Below are 22305 nucleotides of genomic sequence, written 5' to 3' on the forward strand. Positions count from 1 at the left end.
AAAATGTACAGTATCATTACGCTCAAAATTGGAGTTGAGAACCTACTTCTTTTGTTTTTCCTTTTCAACAGAAAGCAGTTTTCAAATTTACCGCTCATGTTTTTCGGTGGCTGTTCCCGAAACGTCCCCATGGTATTTGTTCTTAAATACCTAAAAATGAAAGAAAAAGACAATCATTTAAAACTTAAAATATCGCATTTTTCCCTATTATTTGCTATTTTCACATATTTATAAGGATATAAAGGGAAATAATATTTATGAAAGTATGTTTCACTAGGTAACAGCAACTTAAAGAGCGGAGTAGTCACGAGAACATATCTCAGAGGGAACGGTAGTACTGTAATTAAAGGAAGGTAGAGCACGATGTCTGCAAAATTTTACATTGTTGGCTTTTTTTTCTGTTTGATAATAGCACAAGGTAAGTCTAATCGAGTCTTTATTTTGAAATTAACAATAACGTGTATTTATTAACCTAAAATTATATGAAAAGATATAGTTTTAATGGCTGACAAAGAAGGCTCTAGAAAGACTAGATTTGTAGTAGGGAAAAGCCATGCGATAAATAAGGTTTGACTGTGTGATTGTAACCGACAGTACAACGTAACTTAACATAATTATTCGTCCAAATGAAACCGAACTTACAGGTCACTCTGAATGTTGTGCATACGCAGCAGAAAATTACAAGTCGCCCTTAAATAGTCGTTCTGATATTTTCAATTCATCCCGGTTTTTGAGGACTTAATTGTATGATTATGTGGTGAGGGTAGTTATTCTAGTCCAGCCCAGCCACTATTTTGATTTGAAGATAGTATCTTTCGCAATGGTGTACATTAGTGTAATAACTTACATTGTTTCTTGTGAATAATTGTAAGTGTAGTCCCTTGATAAGTCATTGGTTGTCACCACGATGTGATATCTGCTTCTTAATTGTGGTCGTTTAATGTTTCTTCTCATTGAGCTGTTATAAATTTTAATATTTTTTGTAGGGTCAAGTGGTGATGGAGTTAACCCCACCGATGCACCTGCAACCGAAGCAATTGATCTTCCCGTAATAATTACTACCACACCTTCGGAAGATACTACGACTGTCGAGCCTAGCCCAACTCCTACGACCACCCCGAAACCGTCAACCACCACTAAGCCATCCACCACCCCAACAACTCCATCCACCACCCCAACAACTCCATCCACCACCCCAACAACTCCATCCACCACCCCAACAACTCCATCCACCACCCCATCAACTCCATCCACCACCCCAGCACCGTCGACAACTACTACATCGACGACCACTGCACCGTCGACAACCTCAATACCCCCTACAACAGCTGCACCCCCAGTACCACCACCGGCACCTCTCCCCGAGCCAGAAGTTGGATCATGGGCATTAAGTAATTCCAGCACAAATCTGACATGTGTTATTATGCGCATGGCTCTACGCATGAAGATCCCTTATATATCCACGGTTAATAAGGTAAGCGAAGTTTCCATTTGATCATCAACTCAATAGTTAATAAAAATGGCTAATTTAAGGCAATGCCCCCATGTTTCTTGAGAAACAGGAGCTCTGTTGATTTAATGATGTCCATCTTTACGCGTATGGTGAATTTTCTCAGGGAACACATTGTACCCAGTTATTGTCACTTAAACTGCATGGTCCGTTCTGATTTTTCCTTGGTTAAAAATATTTTCTTTTTTTTTAGAAAGAATGGTTGTCGGGTTGATATTACGTTGAAAGACTTTTTGTCATCATTTTTTATAGTCTTAGTAAGGCCTATTTGAACTGTAATGTGTGGAAAATGGAACAAATTTTATGCGCTACGAAGCAATAGAATGTTGATAATGGTAATTACATACCAAACTTCATAGTGGCAACGGTTTGGGCATCCCCGTTATTTTTCGTGTTAATCAAATGTTTCTTGGGAGCCAAGTCCCTTATTAGGCATTTTTCGTTGCACGGAAATGACAGTAATGATAACTATATGACTAGCAATATTTTCATTAATGGAATGGTTAATCTGTTTTGAGTGTTCTGATTACCACCATATTGTGAATAATTTATTCCGCCAAAAATACGAGATTACAATTCGTATCCTCGCCATTCATTTAGTAAACCACTGGTGTAATGAAAATGTTGCATGGTGATCTGGTTTCACAATCCAGGACGTCGTAGCTTCCAGTGACGAGGTAGGAAAGTTTGATCATGTTGGGTGGATGGGTGTTATTTCTTGAATATTTCTAGTGTTGTCGTCAGTTTCGTTCTTGTGACTCTCACTGTTCTGGTTTTTAAATGGTTTCAGTGTAACATCAGTGTGATGAAGAGCTATCAAAAGTGTTTTGACCCATGTAACCTTGATGAATTGGCTGGTGTTTTTTTTCCAATGTTCTGCGTTGGTCACTGCATCCACTCCTTGGAAATGGAATTTGTGGCTGAATCAATATTTATTTTTTTAAATTTCATTACTTTTGCAATAACCGTCTCATTTGCAAAATGTAGGGTTGTCATTGGAGTGGGGAATGTGTCAAATTGAAGTATTTAATTGATGAAGACATGGAATCCATACCCGAAAATAGTTTCTCGTATCCAAAGGGAAGTATTTTGAAGCTTCCTTATTGACTGCTGTTGCATCTATGATCTACAGCAACCACCGGCTGTTTGGTATGTTGGATAGGTCAGTTTATATCGTTACACACCCCAGACAAGCTCCTTGGGTTTTGATATGTTTCGAAATAATTTGCTGTCTACAAATAGGAGTTGGTTTCCCTTGTTTTTTTAACCCGGGTGGCCTAATTGCCTATTTTAGAGGTTTGAATTGTAATGGTTTGCTTTTCATCTAATACAATTTCTCGGGTCAAACCCCAACCCTTTTCTATTGTCTTTAAAACCACCAAAATCTGCTCAAAAGGTAGATTTGATGTACTTGTAATAATCCAGGTTGTCAAATCTGTAGAGAAAATTTAGAGTAAGTCTGTAAATATTCATCATTTTCTTACCAAGTGTGGTTGTGAAATTTATTCAAGTTTGATGTTGTTCTTCACTCAAACAAGGTTGGTCGAAAAATGCCTAAAATTTGTTGCCTGTGGCATAACTTCTTGAAATTTACATTACATGTTGAAATGAAATTATTAACTTTTTTAAGTGAGTAATTTCATTTCAACATACCATTAAATTAAGCTGTCCTGTCGTAAGTTATACCAGTCACAGGCACACAGGTTGTAGGAAAAGATGAGGACAGCACAGTTTGTTGTGAAAAGTCAGGAATTGAAATCTATAAGTGGGCATTCTAGGAGGCATGTGGAATGAACATAGCAGGCTCCTTTTCTTGTGTTCATACAAATTTGAAAATTTTGAAACCCCTCCCCATCCAGATGGCAACCATTGTCTCCCCCCATACATATATCTAACATTAATGGTAAAATGCAGCACAAAATATTTGTATTACAAACCCAAAGTCATTAGAAATGACTTTCAAGGGTTGGTCACACTTTTGTAATCATCCCTGTGGTTTCTCTCATTATGATTGAATGGACTCAGCCTAGGCTGAGTGAGAGCAGAGGGTATTACATATATTCACAGAAGTTGTTCTTATAAAGTCAAAAAATCAGAAGTTCCCTTCAAAACGTATGTAGCCGAGGGACTTTTTGGTATAGCCTTACTCTTTAGCTATAGCTCTTCCAGCAGATGCAGTCTTTATCTCCTCAATCGTTGCAAATCTCCTTCCTTTCTTAGTTTCTCTTAGTTTTGTGAACAGGAAAAAAGTTTCACGGGGCAAAATCCAGTGAATATGGTGGCTGAGACAAAATTGTGGTGTTGTTTTTGGGTAAAAAATCTCTCACAAGCAAAATGAGATGAGTGAGCAGGTATATAATCGTGATGCTAAAAGCCATGAATAGTTTATCCACAATTCCAGACACATTTTTCTTATTGCTTCTTGTGCTTGGTGCATAATTTCAAGGTAATACCCCTTATTGACTGCACGACCTTGTGGTAAGAACTCCTGAAGCACTACGTCACGGTAATAGAAGAAAACAGTGAGCAAGACCCTGAAATTTGATCAAACTTGGCTTGCTTTTTTCGGTCTTGGTTCTGCTGGGTTCTTCCATTTGGACAATTGGGCTTCGGGTTTGACATCGTAACCATTTACCCTTGATTTGTCACCAGTCATCATCCTTGTGGGCAAATCAGAATCATCATTAACGTCATTCAACAGCTCCTGAGTGACGTTCATGCAACAGTTCTTCTGGTCTAAATAAAGCAGTTTCAGAAATAACTGTGCTGACACACGTCTCATGCCCAAAACATACAAAAAAATTGCATGACACAAGGCATGTTTGGCATAGCCTACTGATATCCAACTGGTAGCCAACATCCTTGGCAACTTTTCTTATAGCGATTTGATGATTTTTCAAGACACTTTTCTTCACTGCTTCAACGTTTTCATCCGTTTGTTGACGTGCTGGGGCATCCTGAACAGGGTTCATTATTGGCATCTTCTTGGCCATCTTGGAAGAGTCTGTACCACTTGTAAATATGTTTTTACTCCGAGCAGACTCTCCGTATGCCACTGTCAACGTTTCAAGTGTTTTTGGAGCACTTAAATCTGTTTTTTACACATAATTTGATTCAAAGTCTTTGATCCATTTTTTTTTTGTTAGCAGAAAATTGCCGACCATTCCAAAACAGCAGCAGAATAAAAAACTAAATATTGTTGAAACTAAATAAATGTTTGGGACATGTGTACCAGTACAACTAGACTAAATAATCAAAAATTGAATGCATGTTGCCTTTTTAAGCACGCCTTGTGTAGTTGCTGTCTTCAATACTCTATGGCTTCATAATATCTTCGTCTGTTCACATATCTGGGTGATATGAGTCTCCATCGAAAATACTTCCTCACCTCTCCAATAAATTCCACATTTCATTCATCACTATGTCCTCTCTCAACAAATATGTTTTACATCAATACTATGCTCTCTTCCAAATCAAAGCATCTTTTAATAGGCCTTTGTTTTTGAGAATTCCTTTACTCCCTCCTTTTTGAAGAAGCACGTTTCTGACCGCCACAATTCTTATCCTTCCCCATCATTTGATAGGTACTTTTTAACTTAGTCTCTGTGAATGGCTAGCTAAAGCTTGTCCATTTTTAAAAAATTGTCCTAATTAACTTCTAGCCTACTGTCAGTCCAAACCCTTCCCTCCTCATCAAAGGTTTTATTTGGGCATGTGTTAAAACTAGTGAGTAAGATCATATCCTAGCCCTCTGCCCACCTTGCACTCCTTGATAATTGTTGATATGAGTACTAATCTCAGAAGAATATTGCAGTTAAAAATTTTAATTTTATTTACTGAAAGTGTCGCACATGATTATTGTTGGGTAATTTTTGGGCAGTAAGGAGATTCAAGTAAGAGGCAGAGAATAAGTGACATTCTTAAACTGCATTTTTATTTAAATTGCAGTAAAATCATAAATAAATTAATAATAAAAATGATTCTTGTAATGTATTCATAAATTAAGATCAAAATTGAGGACCATAGACTGTTTCAGATGCTGGGGGAAAGTGTAACTTAGCAGGCCCTTGAAAGTTAACAATAGGAGAATTGGATGGGTGATTTTGGGAGTGGTAGGCAGATATTACAGGAAAGGACAGAAGGATTAGTTCAAGATTAGGTGGTTGGGAAAAGATGTAAGAAGAGAAATTAAGGAGGATATAGAGCTGGACTAAAAGTTGGGATGAGCCTAAAAAAACCAGTTGTATAAGATGAAATACCCACCCAATAATATGTGCAAAATGCTTGTTGCTATGTGAATTGCTCAGTATTTTTCTAAGTATGGCAGAAGCCACCTTCTTTCTATGCATAAATAAGCATTTTACTTTTAGTAAGATTATGGTATGTTTTAATAAAAATATTGTATTAGTGATTACTCAAGGAGACTATGTCAAAAACAAGTAGAAATGAAACAAATTAGGATTAAATGGAATTAGGATATTTGTTGTTGTAAGAGGGTTATTTCATGTTTTATATATACATATTCCTCTATCATAATCTTAATTTTAAGAGGGTAAGTCAATAAATAACGTATAAGACTGGATAGAGGTATATAAGCAATCAAAGTATCTTTTTGAAATTTATTTCACTTTACTTCATATTCACCCAGTTGTACGAGGGTCATCCGGAAAGTAGTACCCGTTCGTGAAATAAAGACACAAAAGTAAATATTAACAAACATAAAAAATTTTATTTGAAAGAGGATACTTTAAACTACTTCTCAACATAATCTCCAAGCAAATTAAGGCATTTGTCATAACGTGTGACAAGTTTCTGTATTCCTGCTGCATAGTCCTTCGCCGCCAGCTCATTGAGATACGCGAGGGACCCATCTTGCACAAATTTTTGCATAATGCAGATGGTGTTTAACAATTTCATGAACAATTGTTCGAGAAACATTGGGAAAATGCTCACAGATGTCATCAATTGTGACGCGCCGATCGTTCCTCACGAATTCGTCAACTGAGCTCACCAGTTGGTCTGTAATGACAGACGGTCTCCCCGAACGCTCATCGTCGTGTGTGTTCCCCCTCCCCATGTTGAAGTTGCGACACCACCGCCGAACAGACGACTCGTCCATTACATTGTCTCCATACACCTCCTTTAATTGGCGATGAATATCACATGGGCGAACGTTTCTTGCATTGAGGAATTTAATCACTGCCCTCACTTCACAACTGGCGGCGTTCTCAATTTTTTTAAACATTGTAAACAATCACAGAAACAACACAGGCAATGCTAGCGTCACGCAACTTGGCTCAGAGAAGGCAGACAAGCCACTGAAGCTATCTGACCTCGTCCAGCGGCTACTCGCGTCGTCAGCACTTCATGCGGCACGAACGGGTACTACTTTCCGGATGACCCTCGTACATTTAGAGTTGCTAATCCCATCTCTTTAGAAGTCCTTGATTGCCAGCAGCAAAGATATCATTTGTTTACGTAGCATCTGCCACCGAAATGATTTGATAGGGGCCCAAACAGATAAAAATGACTGGGGCTAAGTCCGTGGACTGTATGGTGGATGTTACCCATGAAATGTTGTTCATAGCAGCTCCTGCATTTGTCTTTCTGATCATTTAAGACTTATTTTTTGACTTATCCTCGTACATTTTAAAAGTACTCCATCTATTGAGTTATTTAGCGCTGTATAAGAATACACTTTAAAAGTTCTGCCTACCCATCTACATTTGTTGTTCATATTTTTAATATGTAGATGTCTTGTAATGAGGAAGTCTCATACATTTAGACTGAATTTTTTTCCGTACGTTTGTTTTTCCAGACACTGGAATGGGGTCAGCTGAATCTGGCTAAGAATGCCAACTTAACTGGAAAATGTGATGATGAATCTATTAAGAGCAACATCACCCAGGTGAGACTTTGGTGGAGCAACAACACCAACTACTTGGATATCACCTTCAAACGTTACGATGAAAGCAATACTTTCAACATCACTCGGCTGTACCTGACCCAGAATGTTTCTGGTGATGCCTTCCCCAATAACACAGGTAAGATACACGTATTTTTTTTATTAAAGGTAATGTGTTGTAAGCTCCTGTTTGAGGTAACATTTCATGTCCATCAGGATATCTCAGTGGAAAATCAAGTGTGCTTCAGGGTGAATTTGCTATAATTTTTCCTAATTGGACAAATTTTATCAGTCCTGAACATCTGAGTTGTAACATTTTCAAGTCCATCAATCATGTAGAAATTTCCAAGTGTGATTGTCATTCTAACATATTTCACAATTAACAAAAGAAGTGTGCTCCCGAGTCTCTCTGTAATAAATGGAAGTAATAGTTAAGATTAGAAATTGCTGTTGAGGTTATTTATTATTTAATGTATTTCTAAAAGTGATGGTAACTGTGTGAATGATTTCATAGTTACCGCTTGACTTGAGTACATGGAAGAAAAGTTTTCAACTAGTAGTAGTAGTAGTAGTTTTGAGGGGAGGCGACCGACAGCTGAAATCATTTGCGCCATAGGGGATGGACAGGAAAGGATGAAGGGCGGAGAGAAACCCGGCGTTGGCATTAGCCTACTCTTTACGAAAGGCGCAAAGGGGTTCACAGCTGAACGTCCCATCCGACGGACGGCGTACTCACTCAAAGTGCCCTCCACAAAGCACCTCAAGTAGGGATCGAGATACCACTGAAAAATATTCAACACCGCCAGGGTTTGAACCCGGGCCTTCTGGGTGGGAAACCAGCACGATAGCCACCTCACCATCTCGTTCCCCAGAAAGTTCCTCTATTTGTTCAAGAGTTATAATCACAAACTTTAATAGCCTATTGAGATATCAAGAAATGCAGGAAGAAGTCTGCAGGGACGGCAAATATTTGAGCAGGTGCTGTTGCAGAAGGGAATTTGTGACAAAGATGGAATAGGTTTTGCATCTAGCATAATTGCATTGAGTCAGAAATTTAGGGAATTGGATTGGAGAATTTTTATTATACATTTATTACATTGCTAACTGGTGGGTTACAGCTTATTTTCTGTCCCATTAATAGTGAGTGAGGTCATATTCAAGTAATAGCATGAATGAATGGCAGATTAATAATTTGATTCCTTCCGTTTCCTTGATTGAAATAGATGTTTCTGAATTAATAAAAGCTTTATTGATTCATATAAGTTTCTCCCAGTACTATTAATGGCAAAAATAGCAACTGTTATACCTTTACAGATAAACAAGATGGCATCTTTCAGAAAGGTTACTGATTAATGTATATATGTATGATGCATATTTATTGGAGGTACATTCACATATTAAGAAACTTATAAAATGAGATGGTTGTGCAATTTCTCACCGACCTGAACAATGCCCTGAGGATTTAAATGGGAATCACATCATTCTCTTCATTTATGATGTGGTGCTATGAAATTCCAGAGATGAACAATTTAAATGGGCAATACATCACTTCATAGTAACTACATAAAGTCAAAACAGAACGATGCACTGAATAACAATTCTGTGATGGTGATAGCAAGAAATCAGTTGAGGTGGATCATTATCCCACAAAAACCAGTGGGACCAACTTTCTCACGAGTACATTTTTGGCTAATCATGCAAATTGTTAACTTTCTTTACAACATTCTCAAAATTAGCTTTATTATTTTTGGTCCTGAAGAAGTCCAAACTGTTTCACTACTGATCAGACATAAGTGGATTCAAATCTAAACAACAAATCTAAAAGGATAGAAGGGAAAGCAGCCATACGATGTCATTAAGGATGGGAACAGTGCGTTTCGTTCCACCCATAGCCAGAAGAAGGAAACAAACCACAGCGGCCAAATACAATTTGTACAAAATGCGAGCCTAAATCTTTATGGCCAAGGAGCTAGCAGAACACTATCAATCTCTGTGGGAAGTTGAAAACTTGGGGGATTGAGATGGTGTGGGGGCTAACGTACTGGCTTCCCCCCCAGAGGGCGCGGGTTCAAATCCCGGCGGTGTTGAATATTTTTCAGAAGTATCTCGATCCCTACTTGAGGTGCTTTGTGGAGGGCACTTTGAGTGAGTACGCCGTCCGCCGGATGGGACGTTAAACTGCGGATGAGACGTTAAACTTTATCCTTTCCTGTCCATCCCTAATGACGCAAATGACCTCAGCTGTCGGTCACCTCCCCTAAACACTACTACTACGAGGAACTTTCTTACTGCTTGATACAGCAGTAATGCCTCTTGTATTCCATTAAATATAAATGTGGAAATTTTCATTTTATATTTAATGTATTAATTTACAAGTGGATGTAATAGGGAAATCTTGATGTAAAGCTTTATTTTGGTCCCGGTCAGTGCACAACTATAATGACTCTCCTAAGTGCAACGATTTCAAAGTGTAAGAACAATTTCCCATGACAGGGATCCCTAATGTGCATTTAAGGATGACTCTTTGTTGAAAGTTACTGTTGCAGCATATCCCGCATTGTCTTTGAAGAATAACTCTTGTTCAGTTAACAGTTTTGAAAATGGTTTACAATGGCCTCAGCATAAGCCATGTTACCACATAAATACAAGGAAAATGGATTACGTGCATGTGTCTGTGTGTAGAATACCTCATTGCTGTGAGAGTTTTGTACGAATGCTAAAAAGTGCAAGTGAAATTGTCAAAGAGTCAATGAAGGAAATATGAGGAGTCTGTTTTTTAAAAGTACCGCAGGCAATGGGATGTTTTGGTGCTTTGGATGCATAACAGAAGGTTCTGCTGGTGTCTTAAGTGATGTGTTGGTGTTGTTTACTAGGCAAGTTATTGGTTGTGTGGTGACGTGAAGAAATAAACACAGGAATTGCCTGAGTCCATGTAGTTTTTAAAAGTGCTGGATGCTACCAAGTAACGTTTTTGCATTCCAAACTTCCTGAAAAGACTTGGAGTAATTGACTGTCTTAATCTGACTGGACGTTTACATTAGCCCTTTGATTTATCCAAATGTACATATTATTCTGATAGTTGCTACTAAGGATGTTTGGAAAATGTTAGGCCATCATCTATCATGAGAGCAGTGATTTGATCATGATATTCTTTTAGGGTGCAGTTAGGTGTTTTAGTTTTCAAATGGTTTGATTACATGTGCTTATGACTGGAACTTGTCTATGTCATTTCCAGACAATGGAGATTACGGATCCCTTGACAATGAAAATTGCATAAATTATATTATTTTGGTAGTTGTCTGTGATGTCAAAAGACATGCTGGGCAAAAGGATATTTGGACGTACAGCAAGATGCCCTGTAGCCCCCCAGCAAGATGCCCATGAGCACAAAACATGCCTACCATCCTCAGAATTCATTTTAGTAATCATTGCAGCCCTGGTTTTGAGTGAATTGGAAATTTAGCGCGATAGATATGGGATGAGAATCAGTGTAAATAAAACAAAGGTAATGTGATTTTGCAGAAGGGGAAGGCTAATCTAAAAATTAAAATGGTAAAAATTGGAGCAGGTGGAACAGTTAACGTATCTCGGGAGTGTTTTGGACCAAAATGGTCAAATCAGTAGAGACAGAAGGGGAAAGAGTTACATTAAGCAAAGAAGCTTTTACAAGGAGGGAATTGACAAAGAGGGGTGTTGAGTAAGGATTCCAAGAAACTGCAGGAGGTGCTGCAACAGTAACTTTTAACGGAGTCATTTGCTAATATGCATTTCAATTCAACAAGCTTCGGAGTGTAAAAATCATTCGTCTTGATCAGGATCCCGGTCGAGGAAAATGATTTTTACGCATTGAAATTGGGTAAATGTTAAAAAAATGCTCATGAAAACTTGAATGTGCAGTGTAGTTACGTACGGTGTGGATAATCAGTGTAAATAAAACAAAGGTAATGTGATTTTGCAGAAGGGGAAGGCTAATCTAAAAATTAAAATGGTAAAAATTGGAGCAGGTGGAACAGTTAACGTATCTCGGGAGTGTTTTGGACCAAAATGGTCAAATCAGTAGAGACAGAAGGGGAAAGAGTTACATTAAGCAAAGAAGCTTTTACAAGGAGGGAATTGACAAAGAGGGGTGTTGAGTAAGGATTCCAAGAAACTGCAGGAGGTGCTGCAACAGTAACTTTTAACGGAGTCATTTGCTAATATGCATTTCAATTCAACAAGCTTCGGAGTGTAAAAATCATTCGTCTTGATCAGGATCCCGGTCGAGGAAAATGATTTTTACGCATTGAAATTGGGTAAATGTTAAAAAAATGCTCATGAAAACTTGAATGTGCAGTGTAGTTACGTACGGTGTGGAAACATGGTCACTGAACCAGGTTTATAGCCATAGATTAGAGGCTTTTGGAATGTGGGTTTGGTGAAGGTCAAGTGGACAGAAAGGAAAACAAATGAGGAGGTGCTAGGTATGGTTGGGGGGGTAGGGAGAGAGTGGGATTGTTTGGAGAAATAATAAGGTGGTAAAAAAAGCATATTGATTGGCAGTGGGATGTTGAAGACTGTGATATAGGGGAGAACTTTTGACAAATGAGAAAGGGGCAGGAATAGGATAGGGATGTTGGAATGAAGTATTCTGAATAGAAGAGGGGGTGTATTGTAATGTTGGATGTCCATTTGTGTTTTTTTGTTTGGAGAAGCAAATAAATGCTAGTTTAATCGTGTATTGTCTGGTAATAATGACATAAACGCAAACTGTGCATGGACTCAAGGACTCAATTATGCAGTGTTCAATTTGTGTGGAGTTCTCTTTTTTGTATCCAATAAGAATGTTTCAGGCTTTTTATGTTTTCGGGCCAAATTATCCATGAAATCTGTTATGCCCTAAACTTAGGCTTTCCAATATTCTTCTAATGCAATCACCTCATAGATAAATATTTTTAATGATTTCATAGATATCTTTTGTATTCTGCAAAGCTCATGGGAAATGTAATCTCTCTCTCTGTGGGGTACCAAATGTTCCTTTTGTGCAATGAAGTGTCATTTAAGCAATCCGTGAACCATTTGAATCAACCATGTACTTCATTTTCTCTCTTAATTTCCTTAACCTAAAAATCTTGAATGCAGCTCCACTTATCAGATCTCGTGTTAATATGACTGCAATGACATATTCATGAATGTGCTGCTTTTAAATATAGTAGATAGTCTACATTTTTTGCTTCTCCTGGGGCCTTTGGATGGTTATAATTTCACCTTAATGTTTGTCGTGGTAGGTTAACCATCTATTTGGATCAGGTTCATCTGAGACAGCTGAGAAACTTTACCTTTGAACTTGTACTGGATTGTTTAAACTAGGTCTTTGCCTTGTTGACAAGTTTGGCTCATATTTGACTTGTTTACAGGCTTAAACATAACATTCTTCACGCTATGAAAATTCTAACCCTTGTATTGAAAAAATCCAATCTTAATCATTGCTACAGAATAGTAAAATCAATTCCCTAGTACTGCTGGATATTTTTGAGCTTACAGCCTAATGTAGAATGTTTCTGTCACAATTGAAATTCTTCATTACATTACATGTCCAGCTCGCTGTTATGTTGTTGATTAAGTGTTGGACCTCAAATTTCATTTTGTAATGCAGTGTCAAGGAATGTAAATGAAATATTTTTATCTGAATTCATGTTATTACATTACCTTTTTGTTGTATGAGTGTATCATAAAATGAGTTAATCTTAGTCACAATTACTCAAGAAAATTGAGACACAGCTGTAGGAATATTTCTTATAATTATTCATCAGAGTGCATTTTAGGTAGTTGTCATTTATACTAGACTGCATATGGCCTTGCCATGCACATACATGTATGTGTGTAAGCAAGTATCAGATAGTCCCATGGGAAATATTCTCTTCCTTTCCAAGTAAGCAACTCAGTACGAAATAGTTGTTGGTTGCTATTCATTCCATTGCTTTGTAAAAATGCATTTGGCCATTCCGTGAGCGTTAAACTTTTTTAAGGAACTGGAACAACTTACAGCCAATGTGGTTGCATTGCCTTAATTAAATACAAAAAAAATGTTAATTAAGTGTAAAGGGCTAAAGGAAGATGGTATGTTATTTATGGTTTTCCCCCATACTATTCAAGAAATGTTTTGAATGTAATAGGTGAGTTAAGATGGTAAGAAGGTGGAAAGGGGAATTGTGAATTAGTACACTGTGCATGACCATTTACTTCATAAGGTTATTCAAAGAAATTGGGGGGTATTACACTGCAGTAACCATTAATGGAGTCATCCATTAATGCGTATTTACACTTTGACATCGTTGTATTCCAAGGGTTACTGTTAATTCCCGAGTGTTCACTTGCTTTTGATGCATTTAATATTTTCATTTGGCTTATTAAACTGTGTTCTTTATGTGAGTATCTGCATGAAACAACATGCATTGATTTATAAAAATCCCTTTATCTTCTATAATACATACAATGGGTTGGTGGTCAGGAAATATGTTTTTGCTACAAGAATAAGGAAATTCCTTTTGATGCTCTATTAATTTTCTTTGCTTGGGTAAAATTTCGAGTCCCTGAGATTCCATGATCGGGGAGTCAAACGATAATATTGCTATTATTGTTTCCCTTTTTTCTTGTTTCAGTGAAAGGAATGGTGCATTACCAAGGGAATGGGTCCGGATTGTTCGCTGTTGAAGCCGTTCCGATTGGAAGCTCTTATAAGTGCTCCCATAAGGTCAGTGTCAACCTCTCGGAAGTGAATGCTTCAGACAGGAGTGCTATTCTGGCCTTCTCCAAAGTCCAACTACAAGCCTTTGTGAACAGCACCTCTGGAAATTTTGGAACTGGTAAGTTTTTCAGTCTTTTGAAGTAATAAAACAAATGGTTTATATTTGTCAACCCTTTGAGTTTCCATTAGATTCATAATGAAATGAAGCAGTATGTTGGACTTAATTCGAGAGCAGCCTGACATTTTGATTTTTCCCCTAACTTTAATTTAGAATTAAGACCAGTTCTAACTGCTATGTATATCTCAAGTGCTTTTCCTGAATGAAATTTCCTCACAAAACAAGTGTGTTGAGTTCATGAATAAAATAGAACAATGAAGGTGTGCAATGGAATTAAATTGAAGCATTTATTTTGTCATTAAACTTGAAATTAGAATTTGTATGTTCTGAAATTACTCATTCCCAGATACGCATGGAGAATATCCCTGATCTAAGTTATTAAATTTGATAAATTTGTTGTAAGACAAATGTAAATAGGAATGGATTGGAGGTAAAGGAAACTTATCCACAACCAATGCATGTCTCAGATTGTTCAGGTGTGAGTGGGGAACTGGGAGTCTGGATGGGGGGCGGTGTTGGAAAGAGGAGTAAGGCAGGGTTGTCCATTATCACTGGTACTGTTCAACGTTCATGTGGAGGAAATGATCGAAGAGACATGGGAAGAACTGGTGAAAAGAATAAAAGTCAGTGGGAAATTCGTAAAATCAGTTAAGTTTGCTGTTGACCAAGGTCTAGTTTGTATGTCAGCCTAGTGGTTGCAAGCATTTCTTAGCACACACTCAGTGTGAAAGGTATGGGATAAGAATAAATTCAGCAGAAACTCACATAACGAGCACCTCCTGCGGGGAGTAATTTGCATGATATGCAAAAATATTTTGCCCGAAAATGTTGTTTGACAAGCAAATTTTTGGAAAACAAGTGACAAGGAGAGGGGAATTCCTGAAATGATTGTGTGCCTACTAGTTGTTTTTGTTTAGCTTTCAATCCGCTAGCATCATAGTGTCATTGCTAGCATGGCAATGGGGTAACATCTTTGTCTGCCAACCCAAAGGTCATGGGTTCCATTTCCGCCTGGGTGGATTTTCCCTCTACCTAGGGAATGGATGTTTACAATTGTGTCCATTGCTATCATTTGTTAATAGTCCAATGTAAAGGCCAAAATGTGCTGTTGTCAGACTAATGCCCAATAAATAAATGATCGCTCATTAATTCCAAACTTGTTTAGGCATATTAATTGTAATTTTTTTGTGCAAAGTTTTGATAATATTTAGTGCATAGTTTTAAAAAAATGTCCCCAAAGAAAAAAAGCCCCCTGGAGACAGCCATAAGAAAGTGAAAATGACCGTAGAAATTACAAGTAAAATGATTGATAGTCGAAAACGGGGTGTAAGTGTGGCATGTGATCTACATAAGCGATTTGCACTATTATCAAGAACGAGGACAAAATTAAGGTGGTATTTGTAGTACCTGTTGGGAAGGATAAGAGAAGGTGAAGTGGGCAGAAAGGAAAACATGAGGAAATTGTAAGGTATGGTAGGAGAAGAGAAGGAATTGTTAGACGAAATCATAAGGAGACATGAAAGATAAGATGCGTTGTGTGTTGATTGAATGGCATTTGAATGTGGAATATTGCAGTAGGGGAGAGGAACATGATAAGCATTTTTGTTGGAATGAAGGGTGGAAGGAACTGTGTGGAGTCAAAGAGGGGCTTACCGTAGTGTTGTTGGATATTGGGTTTTTTTGTTAAAAGATTTAAGATAAGTTAAGTGTTTCACAGGCAGTTATTTCAGTGTTCATTCATGTGTTATCTAAAACGTGCTGCCTTCACTGTTTTCCTTATTCTCTCATGTTTTCCCCTTAATAAATTATCAATTGTTTGCTTTAAAGAAATCAGTAATTGAAACGAGTGGCCATAAGATGCTACTCTACAGGAGATGTGATAATTATTACATCATTGGAAATTTGTTTGGCCTGTCTCCCATGTAGGCTGGAGGAAACTGGTTGTAATTTAGGCGAGGAAATTCTGTGCAAGATGTAAAAAAGTAAAAAAAAGGCAGTCTAGTGAATAAATGCTCATTACGAATGTTAAACATTTTGAAGTTATTATGTTCTTTTGTGAGTCGGCCTGAATTGTATCGAAGTTAAAGTAAAATTTTTATTGCATGTTAAATCCAATTGCTTAAAATGATTGGTAAAACGTTGTCATTGTTTTTTTTATGTTGAGGTTTTCCAGATGTGTACACCCGTTGCACTGTTTCATTGGGAAAATTTTGCTTTATGTTTCAGTGTACGACTGTCCTGGAATGGATACTTCTGACATCGTCCCGATTGCAGTTGGTTGTGCGTTGGCTGGGTTGGTCATAGGGGTGCTGATTGCATATCTGGTTGGCAGGAGGAGGTCTCATGCTCGTGGTTATCTCTCAATGTGAAAATGATAATTGTTTTTTTTTTGAGTGGACTTGGATTAATTGGTTTTGACTGCTCACTTATTTGGTTGAGTGGGATGTGTTTGGAGGGTTGAAGTTAATCTGTCATGCAATATGAACTCATGTGTGACTGTCAAAAAAAAGCTGGTAAACTTTATATCATTGGTCTCGCCTTGCCCTAAAGTCAACAGATGATGGCATTCCATATCCAAATTGGATGGAAAAGGATAAAAAATTAAAAAGATATAAAATCAATTTTTGTGATATATTAAGCATATAAGAAAATAATTGAGGTTTTGTGAACAAAAGAGGGATTTTTTTTGTAGAGGTAAAGCAGTATCTGAGATAGTTTTTAGCCCCGGCTGTTTCATTGTTATGAGTGCATTTTGTCGTGGTGGGTGAATGAATGAAGTCATTTTTGTGCCCTGAATCAGGGGTTATGAAATTGGCATAGTTATCATAATAGTTTTAAAAAGAAAAAAGTGTGATGTGATCTGTAAATATTCTCATGTTTAGTAATTAGGGTATTAACTTGCAATTCTCAGTTTTTTTTTAAGTTAAAAATAAATAATATAAATATATAACGTGCTACTGATTTCAATTGCTGCAGTAGAATATTACTTGAGTCATAAATTTTCCCAAGTTATAGCAGTTGCTTTGTTTCGTACTGTTTCATTAAATTGGGTTCATGTGCAATTTTAAGTGATGGTATTTGTTGGCATGCTAGGCTCATATTCTAGTCCTGATTGTGAAGCCCCCTTTGATATTTTTTTTTTAATTTTTGGAAATAATAAAACTTTGCCAACTGCCTCGAAATTATTTGACAACCTATTTTGAAGTGCGAATGCGAAACGCGTTTTTTTTTTACAAAAATGACAAATCCATGACAAAAATATGGCTTAAATAATTGGTAAATATGTAGGGGAGGTCGGTTGAGAATGGCTGAAGCTGAAATACCAAGCTTGTTTTCTCTTACACAGGATCTGTTCATTCCATGAGGATATTAAATTAGTTATATTTGTCTTTCTTAAATCTTAGGTTTTATTATTGTCATTTACTTTGTTAGTTATAAAGCTGTACAATTCATCATATTAAGTGTTTTTGTGCAGATGTATGGAAATTTATTTGATCTATTCTTATAGTAATTGATTGTTTTTTTTTGGATTTGGGATTGTGTTGAAAAAAATTACAATAATATTATATGTATTAAATTGATAATTTTGTACAGATTGTACAGATATTGAAGGAATAAAGTAAATTTGACAGGTATTTAAACGGGCCATTTCTAACCCAAATGGTATGATGTCCAATGCTGATGCCTTTGTTCAATCTGTTTTATTAATCTTGATAGTGAAATGTGTACATTTTCCAAGTTCCCGTATTCTAGAATTGTCCGGCCCTAAAAATTTGTCCAAAACCTAGTGATTTTGTCCCTAGATTTTGAGTTGGTCAAATAATGTTAATAGAAACAAGAACTTATAACATTCAGTGTTCTGGTTGTGTTCAATCAGTGGCAAGTATTTCCTTATCTAATAATGCACATTATTTTACTTGCTACAGTTATGCGTGTACCTGAATGAGAATCACATGGTGATCTTCTGTTGAATGTTTAATTTAAAGGTTTTTTTTTGTTAGACCCCATGAGATAAACACTAGAATATCATGGGGTTTATTAAAAATAAATCACTTAAAGAAGATCAAATTTTTTTTGTAATGGACTTTTGACATTGTGGAAAAAAACCCTTGGATAATAACATGATTACCTTTGCACAGGACTATTGCAAGAGTTTCATCATAATTCAAAGTCTTAACTTCTCAATTCTTCTTTTTGAATTCTTTACTATTTACATTAACTGAGTATTCTTCTAGTGCTCGGGTGTATATAATTGTTTTAGTCCTCAATGATTTCTTAAAAATTCTTTGCATTATAGTTTAACTGTGTGCTATTATATCTTGCAACTGATGGATTAGGTACAGTTCAAAGGTGGTGCTCATGTTAGGCCATATTTACACTCTTAGATTGATGGTCATTATTAATGTATTCTGGGCATGTCTTTGAATGGTAGTGTACAGTTAAGGTTCCTACCTTGAGAGGTGGTGGTACATGTGAATATTTTTCGGGTACTGGTTTTATATCTTGGAGGGATCACTTTTGGCAATGAGTGGTAACTGTGATGCGTATTCTTTAATTTAGGATTAAGTAAGAGGAGAAGGCCGTCTGGACGAGAAGAGGCTTTCCACCCCCTTGAAGGATGTTGGGCGTGAGGGTTGTTGAATTGTACGTGCTTCAAAATTTAATCCAGACTTGTTTCTCTAAGCACCATTTAGACATGAGGCCAAGCTAATAATCAATGCCTCCGTCAATCCCCCATTAGGTCCCAACAACTGTAAATCAATGAGCTGCTTAACTCATCAGTACCTCTTTTATTCGTCTCTGATATCTCTAGGGAATATGATTGGTGCAATGCATGCTTACCCAACTATTTTAAACTTTGCAATTCTAATATCTTTCAACTTTTTCAAAAATGAATATCCTTGATTACTTAAGGTCCATATAAATTGGGGAATCTTTGGAGGGTAGAGAAAATTAACTGGATAAGAGGATGTCAAACAGAGTGTGCGTGGTTAGAGAAGAGAGTCGAGTTAGGAGGAAGGAAGGTAACAGGATTGGAGGGAGAAGATATAGAAATCTGTGATAGATGTTTGCCAAACTGGAAAGGGAAGAAAATGTGGGTGTTTTGGATGGCATAAAATGTCAAAAATAAAGAACTGAAGAAGGTAAAAAGTTAAGGGAAAATATGTCCCAAGTTGCAAAAGTGCTTTTAAGTCCATGGGGATCTGTACTAGTTCCCAGGGATAGTAGAAACCTACCTCTAATTGACTGATTACCTGTTGCAGTAATTAACAATTGAAATAATGCATTAGTTTAATATTTAATTAGGCATTACTATACTAGGGGCTTACAGGTAGCTGTAGCTCCCTGGTCACTAATGGTGGCCAAAACCCTTGGATCTCCTTGCTCTGCGGCCACTAATGCTTTAAAAAAATATTACTGAATAGTACTTACATTGATTTAGTAGCAGCATCTTTATTATGAATGTATATTTTAGTATTAATGGTGAATTTATTTATTACTGAAAATTAAAACTTATTGTCTGTTTTAATTACTTTTAATTTTTGTAAGCAGGGACTTCATTTCTGATGTACCAACCTGTGCACCACCAAATTAAGAGAATGAGCAAAACAAGGATTATCTTGTCACCCACATATCCTTATTGCTGCTCTAATATTGCCAACACTGTCACTCATAACGGCTGCAGCTTTTTAATGCAACAATTTCAGAGCGTAAAAATCATTCGCCTTGACTGGGACTCGAACCCAGATCCCTCAATATCCGGTCAAGTGCTTTAGCCACTTAAGCTACCGAGGCGTCCTCTTAAACTCTGAAATTTTGGGGCTTTTAAAGGAACTAGATGTTATGACGAAATACCGTACATACAATGTCACATGCATTCGTAGTCGTGCGCGAGGCGCCACTGTCCACGAGGTTAAAAGCCAACTTTAAACACGTATGGTGTTTTCCGAATTTGTCAAAGGGAAAACACCATACGTGTTTAAAGTTGGCTTTTAACCTCGTGGACAGTGGCGCCTCGCGCACGACTACGAATGCATGTGACATTGTATGTACGGTATTTCGTCATAACATCTAGTTCCTTTAAAAGCCCCAAAATTTCAGAGTTTAAGAGGACGCCTCGGTAGCTTAAGTGGCTAAAGCACTTGACCGGATATTGAGGGATCTGGGTTCGAGTCCCAGTCAAGGCGAATGATTTTTACGCTCTGAAATTGTTGCATTAAAATGCACATTAGCGGATGACTCCGTTAAAAGTTACTGTTGCGGCATCTCCCGCAGTTTCTTTGGAATTTGGCTGCAGCTTTGTTTAACAGGACATTAAAACCCATTTAATCTCTATAAAAAGTTAACTGAAGTATGTTGTCAGTATAGGGTAAGCAATCAATTTGGAATGATTAAAAAAATGCATTTTTCTTCAATAAAATGTCTTCTCAGTGCCAGATAACTTATAATAGTTGGAGAAATCCAACCATTAGTAGTAATGCCCTCACTCCTGCATTATTTAGGATATTCCTGATGGCAGTCTCCCGTCTTTCCAACTTGGTGGTAGCAAATTCCCGGAAAGAAGCTTTCTACTGGGTAAAATATAATTGAGATTGAGCATCTGCGCAGTTTTTTAAAAACTAGTTGCTTTCAACTACACCACATGGTTGGTATTCTTTCACAGTGAAACAATATGTTCATCCAACTCTCCTCTTAGAGGCCCCCATTGATTTGGATGTAAACTGACGTAATTTATTTATTTGGTTGACAATCAAACTGGGAGGCTGGTGTTCTGCATCCACAGATGGTTGACCGAAGGTAGGAGGAGGATTATTTATGCCCAAGTTAGAAGATAAGGTCTGGTTGCTTCAAGCTCTGATGAAGATAGGTCCAACTGTGAGGGAGAGTGAATGAATGGCGTTAGGGCTTAATATGACATGAGCTATCAATCCCATTTACCGGTTAATTACTGTTTTTTGCTACCAGGTCTGCGTAAAATAATAAAGTAATATTTGTTGGATGGATTTTTGGATGCTTAATCCCCAAATCTCTGCTCCAATGTTCTTACAAGAATAATCAGTCAACCTAGGGAACTTAAGTATAGAGGCAACCCATTGAGAGACAGATTTGGAATCTGTAAGAGCAGAGGCATGAGGCTACACTCATGCCGAGGATTACTTCGGTAGGTTCTGTTGCAGTTATTTCTTGCTTCAATAAACCGACATTTACTGTGATTACTCAGTGCTGGAATTATTTTAAATGAAAAGGGAATTTATTATTTTAGATTTCTTTCTTGATCACCAATTGTTCAAAATAACAGCAATTATTACTTAAAATTCTTAAAAGTACTGCCCTAGGGCCTCTACACATTTTTTCCAGTGACTCTGCCTTGGAAGGCATCTTCCAGAACCTCTCGCAAGGTCTTCGCTGTGGCTAATTGGATCTCTTTTATGGATGAAAAATGGGTTCCTTCCAGGGCTGAATTAATCCGAGGGAACAAAAAGAAGTCTGCTGGGGCGACATCAGGACAATAGGGAAGTGGGACAGTGCTGGCACCTGGTGTTTGGCCAGGAACTTGAAGACTCATAGCGCATTGTGGCAAATACCTTGGTGCACACTTACCTCGTTGCTAAATCTTCAGTGACAATGAAAAACACAAACAGTAGATGACAAGTTCAGTTCATTGGCAACCATCTTGATACTCAATCGACGGTCAAAATCCAAGGGTTGTCAAACGAGCTACGTTGTTGTCCATTTTGCTGGTTGACAGCCGCTCAGAGCATTGTTCATTGTGAACCTCTTCCAGGCACTCCTTAAAGGTCTTTAACCACCTAAAAATTTGTGAGTAAGGCAGAGCAGAGTCCTCATAAGCCTCACGAATCATTTTGTTAGTCTCCTCAAGAGATTTTTTCAGTTAAGCGCAAAACTTAGTAATCGCGTAAGGTTGCTTAGCCATCTATTACATTTATTTTGTGACACGGTCAGCACGCAGAGGTTCATAATAACTGATGTTCTGCCGCTTCCACAGCTTGAAGAGCACTGAGACTGGTTTCGCGGCAAAGCTTATC

General features: G+C 37.4%; 1 protein-coding gene across 1 annotated transcript; it reads left to right on the plus strand.

The window, feature by feature from the left end:
* The first annotated feature begins 303 nt into the window (after positions 1-303).
* LOC139699100 (macrosialin-like) lies at positions 304-17892 on the plus strand. Its single transcript, XM_071598118.1, has 5 exons — positions 304-418; positions 987-1474; positions 7329-7554; positions 14054-14257; positions 16484-17892. Exons 1-5 carry the CDS (start codon positions 364-366, stop codon positions 16624-16626), a joined length of 1116 nt encoding a protein of 371 aa, XP_071454219.1. The 5' UTR covers positions 304-363; the 3' UTR covers positions 16627-17892.
* Positions 17893-22305: the final 4413 nt, after the last annotated feature.

The sequence above is a fragment of the Hetaerina americana genome, unplaced genomic scaffold (assembly GCF_022747635.1).
Source record: "Hetaerina americana unplaced genomic scaffold, ioHetAmer1.1.p SCAF_9, whole genome shotgun sequence".
In the NCBI taxonomy this organism is placed as follows: domain Eukaryota; kingdom Metazoa; phylum Arthropoda; class Insecta; order Odonata; family Calopterygidae; genus Hetaerina; species Hetaerina americana.

What these genes read in the sequence shown, in the direction of transcription:
- LOC139699100 (XM_071598118.1), top strand. Translation starts at nt 364, where the DNA reads ATGTCTGCAAAATTTTACATTGTTGGCTTTTTTTTCTGTTTGATAATA. An exon ending in CTGTTTGATAATAGCACAAG is followed by an intron (nt 419 to 986) that starts GTAAGTCTAATC and finishes TATTTTTTGTAG; the next exon opens with GGTCAAGTGGTGATGGAGTT. An exon ending in CTCTGGAAATTTTGGAACTG is followed by an intron (nt 14,258 to 16,483) that starts GTAAGTTTTTCA and finishes TTTATGTTTCAG; the next exon opens with TGTACGACTGTCCTGGAATG.